This window comes from Gastrolobium bilobum, unplaced genomic scaffold (assembly GCF_033153095.1).
Source record: "Gastrolobium bilobum isolate Gb01-03AN ecotype WA unplaced genomic scaffold, APGP_CSIRO_Gbil_v1 utg5371, whole genome shotgun sequence".
Classification (NCBI taxonomy): domain Eukaryota; kingdom Viridiplantae; phylum Streptophyta; class Magnoliopsida; order Fabales; family Fabaceae; genus Gastrolobium; species Gastrolobium bilobum.
The window spans coordinates 154,633-167,103 of NW_026895568.1; the positions used below are offsets into that span (position 1 = coordinate 154,633).

Here is a 12,471-nt window from a genome sequence, read left to right on the forward strand (position 1 = left end):
TTGTAGACCAAGTCCGGCCCATTTTCAAAAAATAAGAAAGCCTGACATGGCCTACAGGCCTTGTAGGCCTCCCACTATATATACTAAACAAAAAAAATAAATGTATAGAGCAAAGAAAGTTCCATTCATGCATACACTAGTACTTCTCATAAGAAAAAAAATGACAAACAAGAAAGAGTCAACATAATACCTCAGCTCTAGAATGTATATCATAGAGGAATAGAGTCGAAGAAATGGGAAAAATAAGAAAAATACAATTACTGGATGCTGAAATAAAGTCTACAAGAGAATGTCATTCATCTAAAAATCTTTAAACCACCATCAAGACAAGGGAAAGAAGATTATTATTGAAAGATCTTCATCAGTAACATCATAATACAGCAAGGTACCCATTGTTCCATCGTATTAAGCTGCAACAGCATGTAAAATTTGGAGACATTATACAAGTTTGTCTTTCACAAAATAAAATAGCACAAAAAGTAAGAGATTTTGGTATTTGGTACTTTGTGTCTTTGTCACATAAAATAATAATAATATATATTTTATTTTAATAAATTAAATAGGCCAGCCTACAAGGCTGTAGGCCGGGCTTGACAAGATTGGCCTATGGCCTATTTATTAAAAAAGCTTTTTTATAAGCCTAAGTCTACTCTACTTTCCTGAAAGGCTGGGCCTGAGCTGGGCTCAATGTAGGCCTGAGCCTAGCTCGAGCTTGACAAATACCCTAAGGACAAGTTTACAATATTAAGTATTAACTACAAACTCGCATGTAAACACTTAAATTTCAGCCTCGTAATCAAATAATGGCTTTCTGATATAACCAATGTTAGTAACTTCGGGATACCCCTTCAAATAATTTTATTGTCATAACCAACGTTATCATATACATCCTTGTCCACATTCATTGGAGATATGTTCTTCGCATGAAGTAGGGGAACAAAGAACCAGTACATTCGCGAATCTCTAGCTCCGGGTATTTAACTATACAATTTGGCAAGAGGTATAGACAAATTTTAGCAACAAAAAAAATACAAGGTTTTTCGCTAAAAAGAATAAGTACATTCCCAAATGCCTGAAGCCAAAGACTATTCACTGTGGAATTCCAGCCGTCACCCGACGGTTTTTGGGTGCAATAAGAGGGTTGCCTTTATTAAACAGGGATGCATCCATCCTTTTTCTCTTCTTATCCGAGGAAGCATCAACTAAACTCAAAAATGCATCTCTCTTTCGACCAGGCATCTTCCTAACATATCTCACGGCTGCTTGTCTCTCAGAATCCGCCGTAAATTTATTTGATGGTTTTTTACAGCTCCCATGATTCTCCATCTTCAAATGATCACGCGAGATGAGGAAACTTCTATCTGACAAATCCAACTAGAGGTCATTAAACAAAGTCATTCAAAGAAATACATGAAAACGGACATTTAGAAGTGTACTCAATTACCAGAAGCATCGGGAGAAGGGGGACCGGGAGGAGTTAAAGCATGGAAACCATCATTCTCTCTAAAATCAACAACTTCCTGACAGCAATCATTTTTATTGAGATCAACACTCTCAATATAAGAATTTCCATCAAATACGGTACTACCATTCAAGATGGCATTATTCCCAAGTAGCACTTGGGCATGGATATCTTTAGAGCCGTCAAAATCAACACTTTCCTGATTTGACCCAGAGGGAAATTGTACAAAGCCATGAGAAGCACCACTTGAGTCATTGAATTCAGGAAGCTCATGTCTTTCTTGACAAGAATAATCAAACCCTTGGTTGGAAAATTCTTTGGATTCACGAGTCTCACCCCTTACGCTATTTGGAATTAAAATTGGATTTGATTTATACATGCTGTCGTCAATGTCTAAAACTGACTTAGGAGATGTATTCAAAATACTTGAACCCACGCATGGTGTTTGAGATTCCATAATGCTTGAAAACCAAGGTGTACCCTGTCGTGCATAAAACAATATGTAGGCTTCTTGAGAAAGCACAAAGTCTACTGAGACCTTAGTAACCTGAAGAATAATTTCAAGACATCAATTCATGTTTAACTTCAAAAACAATGACCACTATCTAGCGCAATAGTCAAGTAAGCACACACACACACACAAAAAAACTTAGAAACAAAATGATTACAAATAGAGTTTGATGTTTCTCATGCAAATAGGGAATAGGGTTTAAGTACGAGATGCTACCATTGCATCATCCAACTTATGCCATATGTCCGGAGCCGAGCGAACAAAGCAAAAGTAATGCCCTGAAGTAGATGAAATTCCAACATGCACAACAACTGCATAAAGTTCATATTTCAATGGTACCTATCAACATAATAATGAGTCAGAACATCATATTTGCAAGGAAAACAAGAATAACATACAGAGATCTAGTAAAATGTAAGTGGGAATGTAAAATCAACAACTTACACTATTGTTTTGATTAAAAGTGGTGTAAGACATCAGGTCCAACTCCAGCGGGAAATCAACATGCTTATCAATCTTTTCAACATAAGTCCCATCTGTCTTAAATCTCTTTAAATGAAATGATGCAACTAAAGGCGTCTGATCCAATATAAGACGCTTCTCCATAGATACTTCTTCCTTGCAGCTATCACATCGAAACTTTGCATCAATGTTTTCCATCTTAGTAAAAGATTCCAGAGCATTAGGAAGGGTATCTACATTATCTATCTCTAAACTCAGGTCAATCAGTGGCTCATAAGTGTCAGAACAGCAACCACAGTTGCAACATCGAAGCTGAAAAACAAATAGCATGAAAAGATAACCATTAGCAAACACAGCATTCTAAATCATAAAGGAGCCAAAAGACAGCTTTTTTACAATTATCTCCAACATACTTTGCTGATTAGACGACCTCCAAATACTTTCTCAACAAGATTATCATCTTCAAAACTAATATTACTTTTCTTCAAATCAAGAAAACATCTTTCCAATTTATCTAAGGCACACTGCAAAAATTCATGTGCATCTTCCTGCTGGTATCTTCTAAATACAGAGGAAAAATCTATTACGGGGTCATGGATCACAATAGTTAAAGTAAAAAAGCAAATAACTATGCATTAATTGAAATTCCATTTTGCAAGCCAATGATGATATACAATCACTAATATTTACAATCCTTAACTCTTCGAATCAAATGATTAGCCACATGTCAATGGTGACATGAAAGGTAGTTTCACAATAATCATGACAGTGATAAAAAAAAAAAGGATACGGTTCAAATTGTCCACAAACTTCAAGGGTGAGAGATAGCCTCCTGAAGCTACTAGGGAAGATTGAATATGTTCACGAAGAGCACAAACAACACATAATCCATCAATATGACCTGAAATTTCCAATTCCAATATGTCAAAATCTCAGAAAATAAATGAAAACAAACAATATAATTATCCAGAAGTAAGGCTGTTTAGGTCTAACCACCTCTCAACCCCACAATAAGGCAAGACTATTGCACTAAAGCACACTATTTTACGCAACAAGCTAAATCTAAACACATAAAACAATAATTTTGTCAAATTCAAATGAGGGTAACACACCAGCACAAGGGGTTGAATGATTGCATGAACGAAGACCCAGGACTAGAGGCACCGTGTGCGTAAGGCATTGCAAGATGGCATTAAGAAAGCAAGTGTTGCCAAGATTTGAAAGCCCAGCTCCCTGTTAAACAAATCAATTATCAAAACAAACAAAATCCCTGAGACAAACAACAACAACAACAACAACAACAAAAAAGCACGTACCACCCCAGAAGGTACAACCGTGGAGGCAGAAATTTCATTATTCGAATGTGCCCCGTTATCATCAGAAAACAGCCAGTTATCATCGGAAGCACGCTCCGAATCCCACACATCCGGAGCCACAGCGGAAACCCGAGACGAGTGCCAAGAACGACTCTCGTTGGAAGGCAACACCGACGGCCATGGCGAAAGAGAATTGCCCTTGAGTCGCCGGAAGGGGGAAGAATTGCCAGGGTCCTCCTGTTGAGCTTCCGCATCGAAAATCCCGGCATACATGCCACCGCCGGCGGTTTCCACCGGCGGAGGAGAGTAAGAGCGATTTAGATTAGGGAACGAAGGGACCGATTGAGAGGCATTTAGGGTTTCAGAAAGCGGGTTTGGTCCAAAAGGAGCGTCCATTAGGACCTCTCTGTCTTCGGAGGGTGCAAAGAGTGATGAGCACATGGAATTTGAAAACGGCAAGTTAAATTAGGATTTCAAAACAAAGATGAGAGACGGCTAGGGTTTTTTGAGATTAAAATTTAGGGAGAAAATTTATGTTCGAAAGGCTTTAAATAAACGAGAGAAAAAATTAGAGAGGTGAATTTGGGGGTTAGGGTTTTGAGATGGATGAGAAGAGGAGGGAAGATTGAAAATGTGTTCAAACCTCTTAGAGAGACAAAATGAGAGGGAAATGGGTTTGGGAACCAACAAAATTTTCAGGAAAGTGACATCGCGCGCGCTCTCTCTCTCTCTCAACTCCCACTGACACTGTTACTGTTTTCTTCACCACTTTCGAGATAGCAATATCATTTATACTGATAAATTCTCTTAAAATTAGGCGTGATTTTGGTTGTGAAAAAATGATAACGTAATCAAAGTATTTAATTATAATTATTCATTAATAATGAAATAAATGAGAAATAAATATATATTTTTAAAAAAAGAAAAAAAATTACTCTTATGCAATATAAGAGTAGTTTATCTTCAATAGACTTATCAAAAATTGTGACATATTTTTTTTTTGTAAATTGTAAGTCTCACTATACATATATCTATAACAGGAGAAAAGATCTCTCGTGTAACATGAAATTAGATTAACTCTGTAAAAAATGAGTAGTTCACGATAATCCAAATCCAATAGAAATAGTCATACAATCATCAATCACCCGCTATTATCAACCCACCATTTAGGCATTTATTTAATAGCTAATTAATATAATTTATTTTAAAATCGGGCAATTGTTATCCGTGATTTGGTGGTATTTGATATGCATTTAATTATAAGGATTGAAGGATTTTAATGTTTTTCCTTTTGAATATTTACAGTAGTTTAGTAAATAACTTGTGACGAACTTTTTAAAAAAAATTAATTTTTTATTTACTTTTAAAATAAATAATACAGCATTTTATTGGAATATTAGCTTACCTTATTAGAAGATGCTTTTTATTTTAATTCTTTATTCGAGTCTCAATATTACTTAATTAAAATAATTAAAAATGATTACAAAATGTGAAAAAATACCTTAGGGAGTGAGGTAGATGTACATCAAAGGGTTAGGTAGTTGACTTTTTCAAATATAAATATTAAATAAGAATTAATAAGTATTCAATGCATTGAGAATCCACCAATAAAAGAAAAGAATCTCCCCGCTTATTTTTTTTACTTATTTAGAATAGGGGTGTTCGCGGTATGGATTGGATCGATTTTGAAAGCAAAACTCATCCGATCCAATCCCTTCGGTTTGATCATGTAATCATTCATTCGGTTTAGATTTTTTTTCAAATCCGATCCGATCCAATCCAATTTTTTTCGGTTTGGATTGGATCAGTTTTCGATTTTTTGAATATCCTAAAATTAGTTTCATGATTATTGTGCAAATAACATCTTTTGTATATATTGGCTTTGTAAAAAAATAAAATTGAAATACAAAAATATCAGTAAACAATACTATAGTTGATGAGACGTGACTAAGTTTTTTTTTTTGGTTTAGTTGATGAGTTAATGGGTCTTGAGTTTAGAAATTTTTGGGCTATGATTGGATAAAGGACAAGTAGGTAGAGGATAATTAATATATTAGATCGGTTTGGATTGGATCGGTTTTCATCAACCCATCCGAAAACCGATCCAATCCAATCATAATTTGCGGTTTGCTTTCGGTTTTCGATTTTTCGGTTTTTGGTTTATTCGGTTATCGATTTTTCGGTTCGGTTTTCGCGGTTTGAATCGGTTTGGATCGGTTGATGAACACCCCTAATTTAGAAGAAAAAGAAACATGTTTTTTCCCCCTAAGTATTAAAACCTTCCCTTTTTTTTTTTTGAATACTAAAACCTCCCCCTTTTTCATTTAATAACTATTACTTTTTTTATATACATATACCTATTACTTTAAATAATTAGCAAAAAGTAAGAATATTTGTGATCAGACCAATACAATATAGGCTGGTCAGAGTGTAAAGGACCTAATCACACACGGTTGAGATGAGAAAACTTTGTGTTGGGCTGTCTATTTCCTGGGCTTGAAATAGTTGTAGATGATGGGTGATGTATGATTCACCTTTGGCGCGATGATCCTGACTGGAGTACAACGGCGCGGTGGATCATTGTTAGTTTCCATGATTGCTTCCTTATCTCTAAAGTTATGCTGAAGGGCGGTTTGGGCGCGATGGTAACATCGCCCCCTATAATGCGCGATTGATGCCATCACGCCTCATTATGGGCCTGGTGGGTTTGGGTCTTGGTCTATGAACTTTGGTCTTTGATGGGCCTATCATATTTTATCCAGATCAATTTGTTTTTAGGAACTTTTCAATAAATATTAATTACTTTGTAGTAATTGGAAAGTTTTATTAAAAAAATACATTAGAATTCTTTTTTGAGTTTTTCGTATTATTGGCATATATTTATCAAACATTACGATAGAGTTCGAGGGAACATAGGGTTATCCCTCTTTATTTTTCAAAATCAACTATTAATATTACTCATATAATATTTAAATGATCATGCTCGCAGTGGCGGAGCCAGGTATATCCTGGGTGTGGCCTCGGCCTGGGTTAAATTTTAATAAATTATACCTATTATATATAATTATATAATTAATTATAATTTGGCCCGGGTTAAAATTATAATTTGACCCGGGCTACAATTTGTATTTTGGCCATATGTAAAACTTAAAATATTTTCCGTAATAGATTTGGGTAAGTTATATTAGGTTATGTGTTCAATATTAACTTGTATAAAAAAATATTTAATAAAATTATAATTCTTCTTGGTACTGCCTGCTCAAGTGCTCTATATTTAATATAATTTAAATAGTGAGGGTTATATTTAAACTTTTTATTTATAAACTCTTACAAAATACACTATGTATTCCCGGAAGTACACTAGGTAACACTATATACTTTCAAGAGTATGTAGTATAATTTGCAAAAAAAATTTATAAATGGATCCTTCCCCAATTTAAATATATTATAATATGAACTAACTAAAGTTAAGAAAAATAAATACTCGTAATTTTTTTGGCCCGGGATCAAATTTAAGCCTGGCTCCACCACTGCATGCTCGACGTCTATGTTGCATTGACGTTGACACGGGACACAGGATACGACACGACACGACACTCCGACACGTTAATTCTAAAAAATGTTAAATTTCAACACATTAGGACACGTTTTGATATTATATAACATTTTTAATTTATGTAGTACATATTATATTTAAGATTAAAGACCCAAATTGGTCCCTGACAAAAAACCCGGTGGCCAAATTAATCCCTAAGAAAAATAAACTCGTAAAATAGTCTCCAACAATGTGAAACAGGACCCACGTTAGTCCTTCTGTCAAACCAAAATTGACGGTGTGAGTGACGGTGCTGAGGTGTCACGTTAAGTGACATGCTGAAGCCCACGTGGACATCTTGGACGACGTCGTTTGTTGAAGCTCAGCCACCTTGGATACACAGTTCTCTTTCATCCAAGAAACGTCGTCGTTTGTTTGTTAAGGTTCAACTTAAACCAGAAAGCATGGCATCGAATCGAAGGTTGAACGCATGAATTTGGGGAAAATTGATTGACGGTATAGGGAAGGTGGGTGTATACTGTTCGATTTAGGGTTGATCTTTGTGTTTATGCCATGATTATGTCTTCTGGAAGGGGGAGCTCAGGTAGTTCGTTTGGGTCCAAAAGTGGAAGAAGGAGAGTTGTTCCATTGTGTAAATGTGGGAGGCACAGTGTTGTTTACACCTCCAAGACACCTAGAAACCCTAATAGATCATTTTTTGGGTGATCCAACTTCAAGGTGAGGTTAATTTTTTCATGCGTTATTTTTGGTATTTCAATCTTATGAACTGTATATTTGAATTTTGTTTAGGAAAAGAAGCTGTACTGTAACTTTTTTACATGGGTGGATGATGCTACATCTGATACCATGGAGCTGGAAGATTGGACAATTAACAAGTTGGAGTTGAATGTAGCTGAAATGGAGTTCAAGTTGAACTTTTTGGACATGAAGCTCAATGATGAACTGCAACTGGAGGTGAATAACCATAAAAAGAAGATTAATGAGCACTGTATAAAGATTGAAGACATAGCAATGGAGATGCAGGCAGACTTTGAAAGGGTTGAGAAGGAAATGATGCATGTGTGTAGGTGTGCTAGGGCGTTTGCTGGATCCATTATCATTGTCTTTGTAATATGTTTATATCTTTGTAGTAGGGTGGAGTGAAATGTTCATTTTTAATCTGTAATATGTATGCTTCTCTGTAATGGAAAGACCATTGTTGGGATGTAATGAGATGTTGATTGTTCTTAAAATGGTTAATGTCCTTGAACTTGATCGTTCTTAAAGCACAACCTGCTAAGTATTAAGTTATTTGGAAATGCCAATTAAAATGGTCAAAAGACTGTATGAGCAGTAACAACAAGGATTGAGGGAATTATACAGAAGGGGGAATGAGCTTCTGTGGTAACAGCTTTTTACGGCATTCTTTCTGTCATGTTTTGCACGGACTAATTTGGGCCCCGATGAATTTGTTAGGGACCTATTTGACCTAGTGTAAAATATTACAGGGACTAAAATGGTCCTCGAGCAAAATTATTGGGGACTTATAAGGTATAAAAGGGACCAATTTGCCAAGCAATTTGGTAATGACCCCAAAATTCAGGTATGTTTACACATTACCCCAAAATGACACAACATACAAAATATAAGCACGACAAGCAATTTGCCAAAGAGATGGTAATGACAGAAACAAAAAATAGTATTGTTTGACAGTATTGAATACAATCATGACAGTGAGTACAGATAGCAACCAAACTGACATAATCTTCCATTCATTTCACATTAATGACAACAATGAAAAATAGTAATGACATAAGAGATTTAGTAATCCAAAAAACACATTCCATTGATATCATGACTATGTACTTACAATTGGCACTGACATATTAAACCATTAAGTAGGAACACTATGTCTTCCCGAAAAACAAAGTGTTCATACTTAATATGGCCATAACCAGAGGCATACAAAAAAAGTCATTGGTGAATAATTTAAACAGGGCCAAAACCAAAGTAAACCAAAAAACTGGCCTAATTACAATTCCAAGCTATTGGCCTAATAACAAAAAAAAATGCCAATTGAGACATTCGAACTGGCCTAATGTCAGTGATTACAATTCCAAATTAGTTATGTGGGGCTGGCCTAGGTGGCCTAAATCCTGGTGTAGTCATGAAGCTTGCTCTGGTGCCACTGCTAGTTGCAGCTGCTGTCTCACTGGTCACTGCCTCAGTAGGATTGCATGGTGGTGGGCTGCTGGCTCTTGGTTCAGCTGCATTTGGTGCATGCTGACTGCTTGTCTCTGGTGGAGGGCAGCCCTGACTCATGCTCATGAGGATCTCTTCAATTGTCCTTGACTGGCCAACTTCAACATTAACCGATTTAGTTTTTTTCTTTGATCCACCAGCAGGTCCTTTGCATGTCTTGTGGTAATGACCAGTCTGACCACACTTGGAGCATTGAACTGTGTAAGTCTTCTTAAGCTTCTTGTTGGTCTTCATAAGCTCTTCAGTGGGATCCTTCTTGCGATATTTTTTTGGACGTCCAATAGGCCTTTTCAAGCGTGGAGGAAGTGGTTTTGGGGCATCACAAGCTGGCCAATATTGTTGGGAATTGACTGGGTTGAGAGTGTGTTCATAAGTGGCATGCAAAGCATCCACTGTCAGCCATTGGTGAACATGATTTTCCACAGGTTCATTCTTGTGTGCAATGGCAGCAATGACATGTTCATAAGGCAATCCAGTTAGCTGCCACACATTACAACTACAAGTTTGTTGAGTTAAATTCACCCCAACACGTTGAACCTTTCCAGATACTTCGTAGAGATCTTGGACCAAGTTTCCAGTCCATGTTGGTGTCCAAGAATTGCTTGCAACCTTCAACTGGTCCAGCCTCTTCTGCTGTGCAGGTGCTATCTTACCCCTAAAGGTTTGTAGAATCCTCTTGTGTGCTGCCATCCTTCGCATTATGTAGCACCTCAATTCCTCACACAATGTCATTATAGGTTTGTCCCTATAATTCAAAATCTTTGCATTCCACACCTCAGCCATATTATTCGTGATATTGTCACATTTAGGCCAGTGACAGTAATAGGCCTTAACCCAACATGAAGGGTGTATATTGTCAAGATACTTCCAAGCTAGTTCGTTTAGAGTCTTCAGCCTTTGCATGACCTTCTCAAATTGGGGAACAGTGGTGCATCTAGCACATTCCCATACAATTCCTCTTGTCTCTTTATCCTTCCACTGCTTGATGAAGTTCTTCCATACATGTTGTACACAGAACATGTGGTGTGAACCTGGCATAATTTCCTTCAAGGCTGGGACAAGTCCCTGTATGTGAATGAGAATAAAAATTAAAATACAATCTCGAATCAGCATGAATAATATCAGCATGTATAAGGGGAATTTACAGTGCTGGATTTTTAAGTGACCATATTAAAAGAACTGTTGCAGGGACCGATTTGTACCCCCGATAAAATTGTTAGGGACCAAAATGGTCCCTTCTGTTAAAGAACAATGACTAAAATGGTCCTCGGTAATATTTGTGGGAGACTAGTTAAGGTTATTAAACATCATTAGACAAGGCAAACAGAACACACATACCACATGATTTCATAAACCAGATACTGCATGACATTGGCAGCAACAGAGATGAAAATATTGTAAACAATCCACAATATTCAATAAGATCAATGACAACAATGGCAACAACAGAAATTTGATTGCAAATATTCATTAACAGCAAGGCAATGGCAACAACACATAACACAAATACCAGAACACACATACGAAGGACAGCAAACAGAATAATGCATGATCATTAATGACAGCAACCAGGACAAACAGAATAAACTTGGCAATCCAAAATATTCATTAACATCACCAAACAGAATTACTAAGGACAACTTCATCAACAACAGGACTATGGCAAAATATTCATTAACAATCAAAATACAATTAAGTATGGCAATTCTATGTGAAATAAGTAATTGGAAGCACAACCAGAAAAACCTTACCTTCTGTTGATCCGAAATGAAGTTCCAACCAAATACTGCATGGTCCCCTAAATCTTCCTGTAATAATGTCAGAAACCACTTCCAATTATCCTTCGTCTCACTATCAACCACGACATATGCAATCACATAGAATTGTTTGTTTGCATCTTCACCCACAACACTCAATAATTGACCTCCATAATAGCCCTTCAAAAAGCATCCATCCAACCCAATTAAGGGCCTGCATCCAGCTTTGAATCCCTTCTTACAAGCATCAAGGCAGATGTACATTCTGTCAAATATTGGCAATGATTGTGGAATAGGTTGAGGGGTGACTTGCAATTTGCAACTGAAGCCAGGGTTGCTCCTCAACAGTTCTGCCAAATATTCCCTTAATCTTCCATATTGCTCCTTCTCACAACCTTCAATGGTCCCCTTTGCTTTTTTCAAAGCCTTAGTTACTTTCTTCATATCCAAATGCACATTGTATTCCTCCTTCATGTGCTCAAATGCCTCTGTCCTTGTCATCTTGGGCTGTGTTAGTATTCTCTTCTCCAATTTCTTGGCCACCCAATCTCTTGTAGCCCTTTTATTCTTGAAGACTCTACAGCATGTATGAGTCTCTTTAAAAGTCTTAACTTGGAATGTGCTTTGCTTACTGTTCCAGGCACAATACACCATCCATTCACAGTCTTCTACACTGCATTTGGCCCTTACTCTCACCTTGTCATTCTTAACCCATACGAAGTTCCTCCCAAGACTGATATTGTAATCTTTTACTACACACTTAAATTGGCCCAGATTCATAAACTCCATACCAAGTTCTAAATAAACATGCCCAAAAGAAGCTTGCTCATTGAACTTTGGCATAACAGGTCTAACATTCTCATCATATCACTTGAATGAGGAGTCCTCAACTCCTCGGACAGATAGGTATATCCTTCTTCCTCAAATGACATCATGGCTTCCTCTTCATCAACTTCTTCAGATTTAGAGTCTTGTATTGGGGCATCCTTCTTGACTTCCTTTCTCCTTGGGGTCTGTTTTGCAGACATTTCTTTCTCTACAATTGGCACTGACATACCATCATCATCATCTTCTGAATCATCCTCAACACCAGGTGGAGGAGGCTTGTAAACCTCATCCTCTGCACTCTCATATGAATCTGAGTGTGAGGTAGCATGGTCATCATC

At 36.8% G+C, this 12,471-nt stretch overlaps 2 protein-coding genes across 2 annotated transcripts; both read right to left on the bottom strand.

The window, feature by feature from the left end:
• Positions 1-869: 869 nt before the first annotated feature.
• On the bottom strand, positions 870-4,482 carry LOC133317099 (ubiquitin carboxyl-terminal hydrolase 16-like). The gene is made up of 8 exons (XM_061518922.1): positions 3,752-4,482; positions 3,548-3,668; positions 3,226-3,336; positions 2,849-3,015; positions 2,418-2,747; positions 2,190-2,312; positions 1,445-2,009; positions 870-1,361 (listed from the first exon to the last, which is right to left on the bottom strand). The coding sequence occupies exons 1-8, from the start codon at positions 4,190-4,192 to the stop codon at positions 1,090-1,092; spliced, it is 2,130 nt and encodes a 709-aa protein (XP_061374906.1). The 5' UTR covers positions 4,193-4,482; the 3' UTR covers positions 870-1,089.
• Positions 4,483-9,407: 4,925 nt separating this feature from the next.
• LOC133317060 (uncharacterized) lies at positions 9,408-12,094 on the bottom strand. Its single transcript, XM_061518859.1, has 2 exons — positions 11,300-12,094; positions 9,408-10,613 (listed from the first exon to the last, which is right to left on the bottom strand). The coding sequence occupies exons 1-2, from the start codon at positions 12,092-12,094 to the stop codon at positions 9,408-9,410; spliced, it is 2,001 nt and encodes a 666-aa protein (XP_061374843.1).
• Positions 12,095-12,471: the final 377 nt, after the last annotated feature.

Excerpts from the sequence above, each read along its gene's own strand:
- LOC133317060 (XM_061518859.1), bottom strand. The coding sequence starts at position 12,094 with ATGGAGTTTATGAATCTGGGCCAATTTAAGTGTGTAGTAAAAGATTAC. Across the intron at positions 10,614-11,299 it reads TCATTTCGGATCAACAGAAG|GGACTTGTCCCAGCCTTGAA; the intron begins GTAAGGTTTTTC and ends ATTCACATACAG.
- LOC133317099 (XM_061518922.1), bottom strand. The coding sequence starts at position 4,192 with ATGTGCTCATCACTCTTTGCACCCTCCGAAGACAGAGAGGTCCTAATG. Across the intron at positions 3,337-3,547 it reads TCATTCAACCCCTTGTGCTG|GTCATATTGATGGATTATGT; the intron begins GTGTGTTACCCT and ends TGGAAATTTCAG. Across the intron at positions 3,016-3,225 it reads GTTTGTGGACAATTTGAACC|ATTTTTCCTCTGTATTTAGA; the intron begins GTATCCTTTTTT and ends ACCCCGTAATAG.